Source organism: Emys orbicularis, chromosome 9 (genome assembly GCF_028017835.1).
Source record: "Emys orbicularis isolate rEmyOrb1 chromosome 9, rEmyOrb1.hap1, whole genome shotgun sequence".
Classification (NCBI taxonomy): Eukaryota; Metazoa; Chordata; order Testudines; family Emydidae; genus Emys; species Emys orbicularis.
In genome coordinates this window covers 328,259-347,504 of record NC_088691.1, presented here as the reverse complement: position 1 = coordinate 347,504, position 19,246 = coordinate 328,259, and the positions used below count along the sequence as shown (strand labels likewise).

General features: G+C 52.1%; 1 protein-coding gene across 1 annotated transcript in view; it reads left to right on the top strand.

Moving 5' to 3' along the window:
* LOC135883903 (mitochondrial ornithine transporter 1-like) overlaps positions 1 to 15,823 on the top strand; it is a 30,995-nt gene extending 15,172 nt beyond the window's left edge. The window contains exons 5-6 of the mRNA XM_065411171.1: positions 14,844 to 15,002; positions 15,696 to 15,823. Of these exons, the coding sequence (XP_065267243.1) occupies positions 14,844 to 15,002; positions 15,696 to 15,823 (287 nt within the window). The remainder of the gene's footprint in view (positions 1 to 14,843; positions 15,003 to 15,695) is intronic.
* The last annotated feature ends 3,423 nt before the right edge of the window (positions 15,824 to 19,246 follow it).

Below are 19,246 nucleotides of genomic sequence, written 5' to 3'. Positions count from 1 at the left end.
TTGAATAAAAGGCAGCCAACACACTCATCAGCTTCAGCAATGTCTGTGATTGCCCATAAATCAAAGACACACTTGCTGGCAGCTGCCAACACCCTCCAGCACAACAATAACTTGTATTACAGTAGTGCCTAAGGTTTCCTTTCAGGATTCTGGCCCCATTTTACAAAGTATTGAACAAAAAAATTAAAAAGAACTACTCCGAACAGTTTATAATCTAGATTACAACTAGGGTAAACAAGTGCAGCAAAGGACATAGCAGCCAGGACTTTCCTGACTTTGCTGGTGACAACTTCTTGTTAGAGAGAGTAGAAGAAATGTTGTGGTTATGGGATTATTTTGATGTTACTTTGCACCCCGTGGCTAGTACTATATTTTAGGGTTCTTTTCCATTAGCTCAGGTATTAGCTTCTTAATGTCCACACATAATGTAAACCTTCCATTTTATTAATGATGTGCTCAAAGAAAAAAACTTACAAAATCAGCTCAGTCTATTACACCTTTCTTACATGATGAGGATGACATTTGTTAAGTTTATGATGGCAGCAAACAATATGCTTTCAGCTTGCTTACAAAGCTGTGATTTTGTTACATCAATTTCCTCCTAACCAAAAACAGACACAGAAGGAGAAAAGGCAGGAGAGGAGGGAAAAGGAAAGAGATGCTTTGATATGGTCAGATGCAGGTGTGAAGTTGTAGAGTGGTTACCTCAGGGCAGAGCTGGCACCTCTCTCAGGCAGGGCCGGTGCAAGGAAGTTTAGCGCCGTAGGCGAAACTTCCACCTTGCGCCCCGCCCCCCCCAGCCCTGCGGCAGCTCCCCGCCCTCCCCTTCACCCTGAGGCGCCCCCCCATGGCTCCTCCCCCGCCCTGAGGCGCCTGCCCCCCCGCGGCAGCTCCCCCCCGGGGAGCCGTGCAGCAGCTCCCCACCCCAGCTCACCTCTGCTCCGCCTCCTCCCCAAGCACGCCGCCCCCGCTCTAATTCTCCTCCCCTCCCAGACTTGTGGCGCCAAACAGCTGATTGGTGCTGCAAACCTGGGAGGTGGGAGAAGTGGAGCAGCGACGGCGTGCTCGGGGAGGGGGCGTAGCAGAGGTGAGCTGGGGTGGGGAGCCCTACGGCAGCTCCCCCCCCCCGTCCTGAGGCACCCCCGTGGCAGCTCCCCACCCCTCCGGCCCGGGGAGCCGTGCAGCACCTCCCCACCCCAGCTCACCTCTGCTCCGCCTCCTCCCCGAGCACTCTGCCCCCACTCTAATTCTCCTCCCAGGCTTGCGGCACCAAACAGCTGATTGGCGCCGCAAACCTGGGAGGCGGGAGAAGTGGAGCAGCGACGGCGTGCTCGGGGAGGGGGCGTAGCAGAGGTGAGCTGGGGTGGGGAGCCCTACGGCAGCTCCCCCCCACCCCCGTCCTGAGGCACCCCCGTGGCAGCTCCCCACCCCTCCGGCCCGGGGAGCCGTGCAGCACCTCCCCACCCCAGCTCACCTCTGCTCCGCCTCCTCCCCGAGCACTCCACCCCCGCTCTAATTCTCCTCCCAGGCTTGCGGCGCCAAACAGCTGATTGGCGCTGCAAGCCTGGGAGGCGGGAGAAGTGGAGCGGCGACCGTGCACTCGGGGAGGAACGCTGTAAAAAAAAAATTGGGGGCACCGCTTTTTGGCGCCCCCAAATCTTGGCGCCCTAGGCAACCACCTAGTTCAACTTAATGGTAGCACCGGCCCTGCTCTCAGGCAGGCAGGAACACCCTTGTCCATCAACATTCAGCCAGGCTGAAGACTGGGGAGCAGGAGGCAGAGTCGGTTTGATGGGGAAGTTTCTTTCTCTCCTACATCAGGATCAACAATCAAACAATTAGGGAGGGACCACATTCAGCACAGCTGGGTACATTGTCAAACCCCAGAAACACAACAGGCTGAGCCTCATTGGGCTGTGGAACAGCGAAAAGGATAAGCAGGGGCACACCAGCTCAACTCCCCAAAATAAAGAGGCCAAAAGACTGGACCTTTTTGGGAGAAAAATTTATTCAACAGCCAGCCTGCAATTCCGGGTGGCGAACCATCAGGTCCTCGTGGGCAGGTACAATTGTAACTTATGGGACTCCCTCCGTAATTTCAAGGAGTCCCTCCCGCAGGGTTTGGCCCAGGAATTCAGCACCCTGTGGCTAGGTGCTCTCCCCAGAGGGCGTGCGACTCGGCGGCCAGGGTGGTCCCGTCGGCAGTGGTTATGAGGTGCAACTCCTGGCTTCAGACCGCCGGCCTGTCCCACGAGATGCAGACCTCGATCCAGGGAACAGTCTATTTTCGATGGGAACGGTCTATTTTCGGAGCAGACTGACGTGAGGCTGCATGGGTTGAAGGACACTCAGGCCACCCTTCACTCGCTGGGAATGCACACGCCGCAGTCTGCACGGAAGCAGTTCCGGCCGCCCCCGTCGCCAAGGCCTTGGCAGCCTCATCAGGGGTCTGCAAGGAGCAGGGACCGAGACACAAGCTTTAGTCGTCGCTGCCTTTCCTCCTCCCGCTCACCCGCACAGCCCGGCCTGGCGAATGAAGCATGCCGGGGGCCAGAAGCTCGCTTTGAAGGTGCGCTCGAGAGCAACGCCCCAGTCAATTCCCCAGATCCAACTTGTTCTCTCCTCAACCGTCTTCATCCCTATCGTTCGGCCTGGTCGCGGGTCACCTCGACCACTGGTGCTGGACATAGAATCTCAGGGCTATACCCTGCAATTTTCAGCCCTGTGCTTGGGGGGGCTGGGGTAGGGTTACCATATTTCAACACTGAAAAAAGAGGACACTCCATGGGGGCCCTGGCCCTGCCCCAACTCCGCCCCTTCCCCACCCCCATTCCAACCCCTTCCCCAAAGTCCCTGCCCCAACTCTGCCCCCTCTTCTGAGCACCCTGCATTCCCCCTCCTCCCTCCCGCTCTGATCTTGGTTGGGGGTTGCTAAGTGCTTCCCTGCTCCCCACTTGCCCTGCACCGCCCCACCCCTGCAGCCTCTGTGACCCCTGCTCCCCACTCGCCCTGCAGCCCCTGCACCCCCCTTGCCCTGCAGCCTCTGTGACCCCTGCTCCACACTCGCCCTGCAGCCCCTGCACCCCCCGCCCCTGCAGCCTCTGTGACCCCTGCTCCCCACTCGCCCTGCAGCCCCTGCACCCCCCCTTGCCCTGCAGCCTCTGTGACCCCTGCTCCCCACTCGCCCTGCAGCCCCTGCACCCCCCTTGCCCTGCAGCCTCTGTGACCCCTGCTCCCCACTCGCCCTGCAGCCCCTGCACCCCCCGCCCCTGCAGTCTCTGTGACCCCTGCTCCCCACTCGCCCTGCAGCCCCTGCACCCCCCCTTGCCCTGCAGCCTCTGTGACCCCTGCTCCCCACTCGCCCTGCAGCCCCTGCACCCCCCCGCCCCTGCAGCCTTTGTGACCCCTGCTCCCCACTCGCCCTGCAGCCTCTGTACTCCCCCTTGCCCTGCAGCCTCTGTGACCCCTGCTCCCCACTTGCCCTGCAGCCCCTGCACCCCCCGCCCCTGCAGCCTCTGTGACCCCTGCTCCCCACTCGCCCTGCAGCCCCTGCACCCCCCGCCCCTGCAGTCTCTGTGACCCCTGCTCCCCACTCGCCCTGCAGCCTCTGTACCCCCCCTTGCCCTGCAGCCTCTGTGACCCCTGCTCCCCACTCACCCTGCAGCCCCTGCACCCCCCCGCCCCTGCAGCCTTTGTGACCCCTGCTCCCCACTAACCCTGCAGCCCCTGCACCCCCCCGCCCCTTCAGCCTTTGTGACCCCTGCTCCCCACTCGCCCCACCACCACCCCTGCAGCCTCTGCGCCCCCCGCCTGCCCTGCCCCTGCGCCCCCTGCCGCCTCTGCACCCCCTGCCTGCCCTGCCCCCCCCACCCCTGCAGCCTCTGCGCCCCCCTGCCCCTGCAGCCTCTATGCTCCTACCTGCCCTGCTCCGCCTCGCCCTGCAGCCTCTGCACCCCCCCGCCTGCCCTGCTCCCCCGCTCACCCGGCAGCTTCTGCCTGGCGGAGGCTTCGGAGGCTCAGTGGCGACCAGGGCGGTGTGGGTCCCTGCAGCCCCGGCACACACCGCCTCCTTCCTGCCGGCGCCGAGCACGTTCCCCGGCCTGTGCCCGCTGGAACAGCTCCCGTGGCGCCAGGTTCTGAGCCACGTGGGGCGCCGGGGCCGCAGGAAGGGTCCCCCAGTGGCCGGGGGGTCCCTGCCCGCGAGGGAAGCCCGAGCCGCTGGCTGGGCCCGGCCTCCCTGTGGTCCTGTGGGCTCGGCTGGGGCGCGTGGTCTGCCCAGCCTCCGGGGGCAGCAGCGGCCCCTCCGCCGCCTTGTGCGGCTGCGCCCCCGCCTCCCCTTCCCTCCCCTCCCCGCTCCGCCCGAGCTCGCTACAATGTAGCCGGGGCGACTGGGCTGCGCTGCGGACCCGGCGGATCGTGCTGGGGCCGGGCGGACCCCGGCTTATGCCTCCCTATTTCCCCGGACATGTCCGGCTTTTTGAAAATTCCCCCCGGACGGGGATTTGAGCACCAAAAAGCCGGACCTGTCTGGGGAAATCCGGACGTATGGTAACCCTAGGCTGGGGGCGCTGGGGCTGCGGGGGCTGCGCGCCGCCTGCCTGCCCTGCGCTTGGGGACGGGTGCCACACGTTGCCCATCCTACACTCAGAGGCTGGGGGGCGATGGGGAGGGGGGGCCTCCAGCGGGGGAGAGGGGGCAGGTCCTCAGGTGTTGGGGAAGGGGCCGGCCAGGGGCTAGTCCCCCCAACCATTGGTTCATCCGACGCCCATGTTCACATCTCATTATGCGCTTACCCAGCAAGCTCAAGATGATGCTGGCTTTGACAGAGCAGTGCTGCAAGCTGCAAGACCGTGAACTCCCCCTCAATGGATACTGCTTGTGAGTCACCTGGAATGGAATCGACATGAGCAAGCGCTCGAAGAAGAAAAAACGGTTACCTACCTCTCGTAACTGTTGTTCTTTGAGATGTGTTGCTCATGTCCATTCTATTACCCACCCCTGCCCCTCTGTCGGAGTTGCCGGCAAGAAGGAACTGAGAGGGCGCAGGGCCGGCAGTGCCTGATATACCGATGCATGAGGGCGGCACTCCAGGGGGCACCACAGCCTGCCCTACGGATACTGCTAAGGCAAAAATCTCCGACAATTGTGCGCGTGGACACGCACACACCTAGAATGGAATGGACATGAGCAACTCATCTCGAAGAACAGTTACGAAAGGTAGATAAGATTTTAATTTAATTTAATAACCATTTTTTCTGCTACCCTAAATTGCACTGTATCAAATGGATACAGGAGTTGTTTTTGCTTCCTGTCCTTTGCTGAAGGGTTGCTGTGGGCTGTTAAATATCTATGGTCTTCCACCTCAGAGTAGAGCCCTGCAGCAGGACCTGGATCCCATGGGTCCCGCAGGACCCGCTGCCATAATAGCGGGAGTGGGTGGGAGTAGGAGTGAGTATTGCGGGGTGGGACAGGAGCAGGATTAAAAATTGTCCCACACCGGGCTCTAGCTCAGAGGTCGCTGGGTTTCAGTGCTGGATGTATGGATGACATATATTCCCATGATGAGGCTGGGCTGCAGATGTTGGAAAGAAGAAGGTGAACTTGAGGAGTTGTGGAAAGATGTAACTGCTGATTTCCTTGCTTTTTATGGTTTGTACTGATGAGATATGCACCTCAAAGCATATTTAATAAATAGGTAGCAATGCTGATAGTTAGTCACATGGAGAGCGATCTGTGTTGTTATGTATCACCCTCTTTATACCTCCCCTGTGCTTTGACATGGGCTCCCCTGCCAGACCTGGTAATTGTTGCTCCATCCTGGTAGTTGTTGAAAGCAGCTATAAAAACCCCCATGGGGAGTGCAGGAAGAATGAAGCTCTATGAGAGGGGACATGGGAGGAGCGCAGCTTTGCAATGGGGCCAGGAAGGGAAGCAGTGCTGTGAGGGACATGGGGCTGAACTTGTGCACGGGTCACCAGAGAAGAGCTTCACCCCCACTGCTCTCTTCCCCCTCCTTCTGCCATTCCCAGGCCAAGCCACACACAACCCTGCTTATCCGCACAGACACTCACTTCCCTTGGGCTTTCCAGTGAGCTGCTGCATGGTATGCTAGAGGAACTACGGGGGGTGAGCAAGGATATGGGGCTAGCCAGGGGGTGACTGAGGAGGTGGGGGGCAGGGTTCTGGGGGTGGCCTGGGATGGACGAATTGTCCAGTGGTTCAAGAGGAAGGCTGGTTCAGCGATTAAGATGCTACCCTAGGACTTGAGAGATCTGAGTTCAAATCCCTGCTCTGCTGCAGAGTTCCTGTGAGACCCTGAGCAAGTCATTTCGTTTCTCGGGCCACAATCACCATTGTACAGTGGGGACAATACCTCAGAAGTGTGTGGGGATAATACACTATTGATGGTGAGGCGCTTAGATACGACAGTGAGGGAGGCCAGGAAAGCACCTCAGAGAAATTAGACCTGGGAAGCCCAGTGCCTCTTTGGTGAGGCATCAGCACTTATCAGGCTCCCCTAGCACTGCTGCCTCCACTCCCTGTTCCCAAGACAAAAGCTAAACTCCAGACAGGTCTCTTCAGCCTCTAATCATAGATTCATAGATTCTAGGACTGGAAGGGACCTCAAGAGGTCATCGAGTCCAGTCCCCTGCCCGCATGGCAGGACCAAATACTGTCTAGACCATCCCTGATAGACATTTATCTAACCTACTCTTAAATATCTCCAGAGATGGAGATTCTACAACCTCCCTAGGCAATTTATTCCAGTGTTTAACCACCCTGACAGTTAGGAACTTTTTCCTAATGTCCAACCTAGACCTCCCTTGCTGCAGTTTAAGCCCATTGCTTCTTGTTCTATCCTTAGAGGCTAAGGTGAACAAGTTTTCTCCCTCCTCCTTATGACACCCTTTTAGATACCTGAAAACTGCTATCATGTCCCCTCTCAGTCTTCTCTTTTCCAAACTAAACAAACCCAATTCTTTCAGCCTTCCTTCATAGGTCATGTTCTCAAGACCTTTAATCATTCTTGTTGCTCTTCTCTGGACCCTCTCCAATTTCTCCACATCTTTCTTGAAATGCGGTGCCCAGAACTGGACACAATACTCCAGCTGAGGCCTAACCAGAGCAGAGTAGAGCGGAAGAATGACTTCTTGTGTCTTGCTCACAACACACCTGTTAATACATCCCAGAATCATGTTTGCTTTTTTTGCAACAGCATCACACTGTTGACTCATATTTAGCTTGTGGTCCACTATAACCCCTAGATCCCTTTCTGCCGTACTCCTTCCTAGACAGTCTCTTCCCATTCTGTATGTGTGAAACTGATTTTTTCTTCCTAAGTGGAGCACTTTGCATTTGTCTTTGTTAAACTTCATCCTGTTTAACTCAGACCATTTCTCCAATTTGTCCAGATCATTTTGAATTATGACCCTGTCCTCCAAAGCAGTTGCAATCCCTCCCAGTTTGGTATCATCCGCAAACTTAATAAGCGTACTTTCTATGCCAATATCTAAGTCGTTAATGAAGATATTGAACAGAGCCGGTCCCAAAACAGACCCCTGCGGAACCCCACTCGTTATGCCTTTCCAGCAGGATTGGGAACCATTAATAACAACTCTCTGAGTACGGTTATCCAGCCAGTTATGCACCCACCTTATAGTAGCCCCATCTAAATTGTATTTGCCTAGTTTATCGATAAGAATATCATGCGAGACCGTATCAAATGCCTTACTAAAGTCTAGGTATACCACATCCACAGCTTCTCCCTTATCCACAAGACTCGTTATCCTATCGAAGAAAGCTATCAGATTGGTTTGACATGATTTGTTCTTTACAAATCCATGCTGGCTGTTCCCTATCACCTTACCACCTTCCAAGTGTTTGCAGATGATTTCCTTAATTACTTGCTCCATTATCTTCCCTGGCACAGAAGTTAAACTAACTGGTCTGTAGTTTCCTGGGTTGTTTTTATTTCCCTTTTTATAGATGGGCACTATATTTGCCCTTTTCCAGTCTTCTGGAATCTCTCCCATCTCCCATGATTTCCCAAAGATAATAGCTAGAGGCTCAGATACCTCCTCTAGTAGCTCCTTGAGTATTCTAGGATGCATTTCATCAGGCCCTGGTGACTTGCAGGCATCTAACTTTTCTAAGTGATTTTTAACTTGATCTTTTTTTATTTTATCTGCTAAACCTACCCCCTTCCCATTAGCATTCACTATGTTAGGCATTCCTTCAGACTTCTCGGTGAAGACCGAAACAAAGAAGTCATTAAGCATCTCTGCCATTTCCAAGTTTCCTGTTACTGTTTCTCCCTCTTCACTAAGCAGTGGGCCTTCCCTGTCTTTGGTCTTGCCTCTTGCATACCCTTAGGGTATGTCTACACTACGAAATTAGATCGAATTAATAGAAGCCGGTTTTATAGAAATCGGTTGTATACAGCCGATTTTGTGTGTCCCCACATAAAATGCTCTAAGTGCTCTAGTCGGCGGACCGCGTCCACAGTACCGAGGCTAGCGTCGACTTCCGGAGCATTGCACTATGGGTAGCTATCCCACAGTTCCTGCAGTCTCCGCCGCCCATTGGAATTCTGGGTTGAGATCCCAATGCCCGAATGATGCAAAACAGTGTCGCGGGGGGTTCTGGGTACATGTCGTCAGGCCCCTCCCCCTCCGTCAGAGCAACGGCAGACAATAGATTTGCGCCTTTTTACCTGGGTTACCTGTGCAGACAACATACCACGGCAAGCATGGAGCCCGCTCAGCTCAGCTCACCGTCACCATATGTCATCTAGGTGCCGGCAGACGTGGGACTGCATTGCTACACAGCAGCAGCAGCTAACTGCCTTTTGGCGGTAGATGGTGCAGCATGACTGGTAGCCTTCATTGGCGATCTGGGTGCCGGCAGCCGTGGGGCTGGCAGCCGTGGGGCTGCATTGCACCAGCCCCTTGCCTTTTGCCTTTTGGCAGTAGATGGTTTATTACGACTGGTAACCGTCCTCGTCGTACAGCAGTGGCTGTCGATCATGGGCACCTGGGCAGACATGCTCAGTCCTATGGAACTGTCTTGATGATGATGGTTATCAGTCGTAGTATGCCATTTTCTGCCAAGCGCCCTGTTGGCTCATCGCACGTTAGCAGAGTCTTCCCTGAGCAGCAGATCGTGCAATAGGCCTGAAGGCTAACTGCCAAGCGCCCAGTATTTGCTGCCAAGCACCCAGAAAATGCCGAGGGCTATCAATCATGCTGCACTGTCGTCTTAAGATGTAAAAAATAGATTTGTTCTGTATTCATTTCCTTCCCCCCTCCCTCCGTCAAATCAATGGCCTGCTAAACCCAGGCTTTTGAGTTAAATCTCTGGGGGGGGCCATTCTGTGTGACAGTTGTTTGTGTTTCTCCCTGATGCACAGCCACCTTTCTTGATTTTAATTCCCTGTACCTGTACGCCATGTCGTCACTCGCCCCTTCCTCCCTCCCTCCCTCCTTCCCCTGGTCCGTCAGATACTAGTTTCGTGCCTTTTTTCAGACCAGACGCCATAGCTAGCACTGGGATCATGGAGCCCACTCAGATCACCGCGGCAATTATGAGCACTAGGAACACCACGCGCATTGTCCTGGAGTATATGCAGAGCCAGGACATGCCAAAGCAAAACCAGGACCAGCCGAGGAGGAGGCGATTGCAGCGCGGCCACGAGAGTGATGAGGAAATGGACATGGACCTAGACCTCTCACAAGGCACAGGTCCCAGCAATGTGGAAATCATGGTGTTCCTGGGGCAGGTTGATGCCGTGGAACGCCGATTCTGGGCCCGGGAAACAAGCACAGACTGGTGGGACCGCATCGTGCTGCAGGTGTGGGACGATTCCCAGTGGCTGCGAAACTTTCGCATGCGTAAGGGCACTTTCATGGAACTTTGTAACTTGCTTTCCCCTGCCCTGAAGCGCCAGAATACCAGGATGAGAGCAGCCCTCACAGTTGAGAAGCGAGTGGCGATAGCCCTGTGGAAGCTTGCAACGCCAGACAGCTACCGGTCAGTCGGGAATCAATTTGGAGTGGGCAAATCTACTGTGGGGGCTGCTGTGATCCAAGTTGCCAGGGCAATGAGAGACCTGGTGATATCAAGGGTAGTGACTCTGGGAAACGTGCAGGCCATAGTGGATGGCTTTGCTGCAATGGGATTCCCAAACTGTGGTGGGGCGATAGACAGAACCCATATCCCTATCTTGGCACCGGAGCACCAAGCCACCGAGTACATAAACCGCAAGGGGTACTTTTCAATGCTGCTGCAAGCCCTGGTGGATCACAAGGGACGTTTCACCAACATCAACTTGGGCTGGCCGGGAAGGGTACATGATGCTCGCGTCTTCAGGCACTCTGTTCTGTTTCGAAAGCTGGAGGAAGGGACTTTCTTCCCGGACCAGAAAATAACCGTTGGGGATGTTGAAATGCCTATCGTGATCCTTGGGGACCCAGCCTACCCCTTAATGCCATGGCTCATGAAGCCGTACACAGGCAGCCTGGACAGGAGTCAGGACCTGTTCAACTACAGGCTGAGCAAGTGCCGAATGGTGGTAGAATGTGCATTTGGACGTTTAAAAGCGCGCTGGCGCAGCTTACTGACTCGCTCAGACCTTAGCGAAAAGAATATCCCCATTGTTATTGCTGCTTGCTGTGCGCTCCACAATATCTGTGAGAGTAAGGGGGAGACATTTATGGCGGGGTGAGAGGTTGAGGCAAATCGCCTGGCCGCTGATTACGCGCAGCCAGACACCAGGGCGGTTAGAGGAGCACAGCATGGCGCGGTGTGCATCAGAGAAGCTTTGAAAACGAGTTTTGTGACTGGCCAGGCTACGGTGTGAAACTTCTGTTTGTTTCTCCTTGATGAAATCTCTGCCCCCCCACCCACCCGGTTAACTCTACTTCCCTGTAAACCAACCACCCCACCCTCCCCTACCCTCCCCCCTTCAAGCACCACTTGCAGAGGCAATAAAGTCATTGTTACTTCACATTCATGCATTCTTTATTAATTCATCACACAACTAGGGGGATAATTGCAAAGGTAGCCCGGGATGGGTGGGGGAGGAGGGAAGGAAAAGGACACACTGCAGTTTAAAACTTTAAAACTTTAACACTTATTGCTCGGGAAATCATCTGGGGTGGAGTGACTGGGTGGCCGGAGGCCCCCCCACCGTGTTCTTGGGCGTCTGGGTGAGGAGGCAATGGGACTTGGGGAGGAGGGCTGTTGGTTACACAGGGGCTGTAGCGGCGGTCTCTGCTCCTGCTGCCTTTCCTGCAGCTCAACCATACGCTGGAGCATATCAGTTTGATGCTCCAGCAGCCGGAGCATCGACTCTTGCCTTCTGTGTGCAAGCTGACGCCACCTCTCATCTTCAGCCCGCGATTCAGCACGCCACCTCTCCTCTCGCTCATATTGGGCTTTTCTATAATCAGTCATTGACTGCCTCCACGCATTCTGCTGTGCTCTGTCAGCGTGGGAGGCAGTCTGTAGTTCTGTAAACATTTCATCACGCGTCCTTCGCTTTCGCTTTCGAATATTCACTAGCCTCTGAGAAGGAGAAAGATTTGCAGCTGGTGGAGGAGAAGGGAGAGGTGGTTAAAAAAGACACATTTTAGAGAACAATGGGTACACTCTTTCACGTTAAATTTTGCTGTTCACATTACACAGCACATGTGCTTTCGTTACAAGGTCTCATTTTTCCTCTTATATTGAGGGCCTGCCGGTTTGGTGTGAGAGATAACTCACGCACTGCCAGGCCACAGATTTCAGCTTGCAGGCAGCCATGGTAAGCCACAGTGTTTTGGCTTTTTTAACCTTCTTAACATGTGGGGATGGTTTCAAACAGTACTGCTCTCATTAACCATACCAAGCACCCGTTGGGTTGGCCATTTAAAATGGGTTTGCAATGTAAAAGGAGGGGCTGCGGTTTCAGGGTTAACATGCAGCACAAACCCAACTAATTCCCCTCCCCCACACACCCAATTCTCTGGGATGATCACTTCACCCCTCCCCCCCACCGCGTGGCTAACAGCGGGGAATATTTCTGTTCAGCAGAGCAGGAAGGGGCACCTCTGAATGTCCCCTTAATAAAATTGCCCCATTTCAACCAGGTGACCGTGAATGATATCACTCTCCTGAGGATAACAAAGAGCGATAAGGAATGGATGTTGTCTGCATGCCAGCAAACACCGGGACCATACGCTGCCATGCTTTGTTATGCAATGATTCCAGACTACGTGCTACTGGCCTGGCGTGGTAAAGTGTCCTACCATGGCGGACGGGATAAGGCAGCCCTCCCCAGAAACCTTTTGCAAAGGCTTTGGGAGTACATGAAGGAGAGCTTTCTGGAGATGTCCCTGGAGGATTTCCGCTCCATCCCCATACACGTTAACAGACTTTTCCAGTAGCTGTACTGGCCGCGATTGCCAGGGCAAATTAATCATTAAACACGCTTGCTTTTAAACCATGTGTAATATTTACAAAGGTACACTCACCAGAGGTCCCCTGTGTGCCCCCAGGGTCTTGGGTGAGTTCGGGGGTTACTGGTTCCAGGTCCAGGGTGATAAACATATCCTGGCTGTTGGGGAAACCGGTTTCTCTGCTTCCTTGCTGCTGTGAGCTATTTACATTATCTTCATCCTCATCTTCCTCGTACCCCAAACCCGCTTCCCTGTGTGTTTCTCCAGTGAGGGACTCATAGCACATGGTTGGGGTAGTGGTGGCTGCACCCCCTAGAATGGCATGCAGCTCCGCGTAGAAGCGGCATGTTTGCGGCTCAGCCCCGGACCTTCCGTTTGCTTCTCTGGCTTTGTGGTAGGCTTGCCTTAGCTCCTTAATTTTCACGCGGCACTGCTGTGCGTCCCTGTTATGGCCTCTGTCCTTCATGGCCTTGGAGACCTTTTCTAATATTTTGCCATTTCGTTTACTGCTTCGGAGTTCAGCCAGCACTGATTCATCTCCCCATATGGCGAGCAGATCCCGTACCTCCCGTTCTGTCCATGCTGGAGTTCTTTTGCGATCCTTGGACTCCATCACGGTTACCTGTGCTGATGAGCTCTGCGTGGTCACCTGTGCTCTCCACGCTCAGCAAACAGGAAATGAAATTCAAACATTCGCGGGGCTTTTCCTGTCTACCTGGCCAGTGCATCTGAGTTGAGAGTGCTGTCCAGAGCGGTCACAATGAAGCACTGTGGGATAGCTCCCGGAGGCCAATAACGTCGAATTCCGTCCACACTAACCCAATTCCGACCCACTAAGGCCGATTTTATCGCTAATCCCCTCGTCGGAGGTGGAGTAAAGAAACCGGTTTAAAGGGCCCTTTAAGTCGAAAGAAAGGGCTTCGTCGTGTGAACGTGTCCAGGCTTAATTCGATTTAACGCGGCTAAAGTTGACCTAAACTCGTAGTGTAGACCAGGCCTAATGTATTGATAAAAAGTCTTCTTGTTTCCCTTTATTCCCGTAGCTAGTTTGAGCTCATTTTGTGCCTTTGCCTTTCTAATCTTGCCCCTGCATTCCTGTGTTGTTTGCCTATATTCATCCTTTGTAATCTGTCCTAGTTTCCATTTTTTATATGACTCCTTTTTATTTTTTAGATCATGCAAGATCTCGTGGTTAAGCCAAGGTGGTCTTTTGCCACATTTTCTATCTTTCCTAACCAGCGGAATAGCTTGCTTTTGGGCCCTTAATAGTGTCCCTTTGAAAAACTGCCAACTCTCCTCAGTTGTTTTTCCCCTCAGTCTTGATTCCCATGGGACCTTACCTATCAGCTCTCTGAGCTTACCAAAATCCGCCTTCCTGAAATCCATTGTCTCTATTTTGCTGTTCTCCCTTCTACCCTTCCTTAGAATTGCAAACTCTATGATTTCATGATCACTTTCACCCAAGCTGCCTTCTACTTTCAAATTCTCAACGAGTTCCTCCCTATTTGTTAAAATCAAGTCTAGAACAGCTTCCCCCCTAGTAGCTTTTTCAACCTTCTGAAATAAAAAGTTGTCTGCAATGCAGTCCAAGAATTTGTTGGATAGTCTGTGCCCTGCTGTGTTATTTTCCCAACATATATCTGGATAGTTGAAGTCCCCCATCACCACCAAATCTTGGGCTTTGGATGATTTTGTTAGTTGTTTAAAAAAAGCCTCATCCACCTCTTCCACCTGGTTAGGTGGCCTGTAGTAGACTCCTAGCATGACATCACCCTTGTTTTTTACCCCTTTTAGCCTAACCCAGAGACTCTCAACACTTCCATCTCCTATGTCCATCTCTACCTCAGTCCAAGTGTGTACATTTTTAATATATAAGGCAACACCTCCTCCCTTTTCCCCCTGTCTATCCTTCCTGAGCAAGCTGTATCCATCCACACCAACATTCCAATCATGTGTATTATCCCACCAAGTTTCAGTGATGCCAACAATGTCATAGTTGTATTTATTTATTAGCACTTCCAGTTCTTCCTGCTTATTACCCATACTTCTCGCATTTGTATATAGGCATCTAAGATACTGGTCTGATCTTTCCTCCCAGTTTTGTCCTGACCCTCCTTTCTCTCTGCCAATATAGCCCACACTCCCTCTCGTTTCCGACCCATCTCCCAGGTCTCCATGTTCCCCACTTACCTGGGGGCTTTGCTCACCTGTCCCCGTCGAACCTAGTTTAAAGCCCTCATGTAATTCATGTGCCTGGCCTGGTCTCTCCCCCCTGAGTCCCAGGGCTGCTGGTTGCTTGCACACATTTTCTCTTCCTTTGCTCGCATTTCTCTGCAGGATCTGGGAGTTCCCCAATGACTTTCCCCTTTTGCACACTGAGGTCTCTCTCCCTGTGTTGAATTTTAGGTTCTCTTCCCCTAACAGTGAGCGGTGGGATGGGGGGGGCCTGTTTCTGGCTGGCCGTCTATCCCATTGACTCAGTGAAGTCTCGGATCCAGGTGCTTTCCATGGCAGGGCGGCAAGATGGCTTCCTGCTCTCCTTTCTTCACATCTTGAGGACAGAAGGTAGGTGACACACAAACAGCTTCATTCACTGAATCCATCTCTAAAGTTAGACATTTTAAAATCAGCAGGTCCAAATTATTTGCATCCAAGAGTTTTGAAAGAGCTGGCTAAAGAGTTTTCTGGACCATTAACATTAATTTTCAAGACTCAATAAGCTCAATCTATTTATCTTAACAAAGACGTTAAGGGCTGATTTGATTACAGTCTAATAAATACCTAAATGGGGAACAAATATTTGATAATGTGCTCTTCAGTCTAGCAGAGAAAGGTCTAACACTTGGAAGCTGAAGTTAGACAAATTCAGACTGGAAATAAGGTGTAAAATTTGTCAGTTAAACATTGGGACAGCTTACCAAGGTGGTCGATTCTTCATCACTGACAATTTTAAATCAAGATTGGATGTTTCTGTAAAGGATCGGCTCTAAGAATTATTTTTGGGAATTGTCACACAGGAGGTCAGACGAGATGATCACAACGGTCCCTTCTGGCCTTGGAATCTCTGGTTCCCCTACTCGAAAAGGGGCTGTGGGCATTCCCCAGGTTTGGTCTCTCCTGCCTGGGAGCATTTCCCTTGAGATCTTGCTCTGGTTGAGAATCTCACCAAGCTGAGGCCGTTGTGGGCTCCGTAGGGGACGTTCTGTTTGTCTGTCAAAGGCCTGGTGAGCTCACCTGATTGTGGTGTTTGTGTTGTAGGTTTCACGGCTCTTTACTGTGGACTGATGCCCACAGTGATACGTGCACTCCCCTCCAACGGTGCCCTCTTCCTAGCCTATGAAATGACGAGGAAAAAGCTAACTGGCCTGCTTGATAGGACACCCTGAGGTCAGAGGTCAAGGCCTGATTTGGAAGGTGGCATTATAAAGCAGCTTGAACTAAGTTTGGGACTCCTTTCTGGCTGCTGTGGCCAAACCTTTCTGGATGGTTCTCAGTGCCTTTGGACTTTTGACACCTCCCAGCCTGGGAAGGCCAGATGTCAGCAGGCACTGAGCAGGCTGGCATTTAAGGAGTAATATTATGTTCACAGGCATTTCAAAGGGATGGGGACAGGGTTCAACCCCTGGGCAATGCAAAACTGAATCATATAGATTTCCTTCTCTAGTGGGTTCCCTGTGTGCCTCCTTTCTAAAAGTCTACTCTTTAATCTGCATTTCTGATCAAACCCAAGTGACCTGTGTTTGCTGAAATGGAGCAGAGAAGTAAGCATGCCCCAGCAGGCAATGGTGTCTAATATGATATGTTTGTCTTTATGTACATAGATATAATGAGAATAAAACGTTCCTAGATTTTTGTGGCAATAAATTAAAATCTCTAATCTGGAGAGGGTTTCTCTGTTTTGATGGGGGAGAGTGGTGGGATTCTGGGACTAGAGAATCAGGAGGAGGAAGAATCTGGGCAAACTCAGTCTGGGACTTGTAGAATATTGTATAACATTTGCTCTTTTCTCCTGTGACCTCAGTGATGACAGTGGAATGTTCGAGGAAGCTCCAGAGAGTATGCTCCCATGCTGGATTTCATGAGAACCTGTATGAAATGCTTTACTGAAGTCCAGATATGCTCCCTTAGTACACTGATGTATGCATGTCCAGCAGTAGCCAGCACCTTCCTCCTAGCAGCCACCCCTATTCACTGGATTCGACATATCAGTTCAGATGCTTAAGGCATGCACTTGGGACCCTCCAGAATGTCTTTTCCTTTGGTTTGGTGAAAGCCTTTGGTTATTTCTGTAACTTTTGGATTGTCTGGACCCCTCAGTTCAGGGCAACTGCACCAGTATTTCCCCTCTGTGGTCCACCAAGGGATCCACTCTAGGCTCCCAGATCATCATCTGTCACCTCTCTTGGGTGGAGACTCATGTCTCTCTCCCTCCAGACTGGGATTTTTCCAGGCTGCAGAGTTCCTTGCCTACACTGTGATATTCCCAGCAAGCGAGACTTTCTAAATTGTATCTGTGCTTTGCTTTGCTTCCTCTCCTGAGGCTGTGAACAGAGTAATTACCAGCAATCACCAGTCACCACACAGATCTTTCTAAGCAAGCACATTTATTTTTAAGGTGAAAGCATTACAGAGAAAACAATAAAAAACCCTCACACATTCTAAATGCTCAACGGCGGTCCTCCGTCTCCAGCCGCAAGTTCTGGTGGACATCAGTCCTTCAAAACCCACAGGGCTGCAAGTTCATGACTATCTCAAATTCTGAACCAGAACGACCAGCTGGGCAGTTCATCTGTTTCTTTATACAGCTTGGGCCTTTGATCTCTAATCTTCGGGAACAGGTAACCAGCAGTCAAAGACCCGCCCCTCAGGGCAAAGCTTCAAAAGGCAGGGTTTGTGCATAACCAGAAGTGGGGAATTTGCATTAACCAACCCTCCCCCTGCCTTCCAGGTACTCTACAGGAAACCCACTTAACGCTTATTGTCTATTCTTGTCCAAAAGTCCATTCTTGTCTTGCACATTTTCAGTGGTAGTCCTTTGAACTTGCAGGCCTCAGATCACATCTCCCCCCTAGAGAGGTGCAATGGGGTGTGTACTCCACACAAGCCCTGAATGGATTAATGTGGGCCTGATTGAAGATGGAGCACAGCTGGGGAGGGGCTGGGTGGTGCTTATAAAGTCAGGAAATTTGCAGCAGAAAGGGGCTGCAGGGGGAGAGTCTTCAGTCACTCAGTGGGATATAGAAGAGGTACGAAGTGGTCCAGGGGGGGCAGCAAAGACTCTGAGGGACCCTTGGCTGCCAGCTAGTGGGTCCTGGGCTGCAACCCAGAGTAGAGGGTGGGCCTGGGTTCCCCTACCAGCCACTGAGGAAGGTGGGGTGAAACCCCATGAGGTAAGGGGTATAAAGAGCCAGAGGCAGAGAGAAGACCTGCTGTAAGGTCATTAGACACTCTGTTACCCCGGGAGGGGTGGACTAAAGCATGATCTGTCCAGAGGGACAAGTTGTGGGGAGAGAGACCATTGCAGTGATAGAACAGCCATTAGCAGGGGGTGCCATGTGGGAAGACAGTTGCTATGCCATGCCTGGCCATGAGGCGGCACTCCTGCAGTGAGTGAACCCTTTACAAGAGGTTACATACAATCCTGGCCCACAATAATACATAAACTTTGCATTTAATACAATGAACCCCAAAGATACTTACAATGAATTCAGTGAGGTCTCCCAAGCACATGCTGGACACTGCTGTCTCTATCACAGTACATTCCATCCAGGCTGGATTTCAGGAGACCCTGTCTGAGTTGCTTTGCTAAAGTCCAGCTGGTGCCTTTGTACACTGACATCTGTGTATCTAGTAATAGCCGGCACCTTCCTCCCCCAGCCTCCTTAGTCATTGGAACAGCTGTGTCACTCAGGAGGCTCAACGCATGCGCTTGGGACCTTCTGGAATGTCTCTTCCCTTGGTTTGCTAGAAACCTTTGGTTCTTTCTGTAACGTTTGGATTATCTGAACCCTGCTGTGTCCTTGGCCAAATATTTCCATACACCAAGGTTGAGACTTAGAATCACTTGCTGGAAATATTCTTTTTCCTATTAGTAAAGTTCAGGATACTTAAATGTATTGCCTCATAACCCAGTCTCCTCCTTGTCACTGTGTAAGGAATTAAAAGTAGGGATATGATTAGAAAATTTTAATGTAAAAGTAGCACCTGCCCAAGCCCCGTTCTAATACTGCCTGGCTACACACCTGCACTGGGACTGAAATTGTGCTTAAGCATCATTTAAACTGTTTGTCTGCTAGTCTAAGGATGTTCCTCCACCCCCACACCAATGATACTGTACATGTAATAAATAACATCAACCTTTGCTTACTGTTCACACTCACATAAATGGATGTGCTGGATTCCACAACAGATTCACTAGCTACATTCTTCTTAGGGATGGTGGTGGGGCAGGGAGAAGAACCCAGCTTGGTTTCCCAAAAGTCAGACTGAGCGGATCATTGGAAAAATTGTGCTGCTGCAAGATGAGTGATTGTGCAGTGGAGTCACTGATTAGGAGGACAAAGAAAGGCCTTTTGACTGAACATAACCTTGGCTGCAGCAGCTGCCTTCCTAGCACAGGGATTATGTCATTATTCACACCAGGGCATGGAAGTTTGTGGGCTTGCACTAGGGATAAATTTGGCTTCTTTCTTATTTTGTTCCTTTCCCCGCCTGCAGTTGCTGTGGGCCCTCCCCTCTCAGGAGGGGGGCAGGACAGAAATGTCTGCTCAGACAGTGACACTTGAAGCTGACAGACCTGTCCAGCCAGC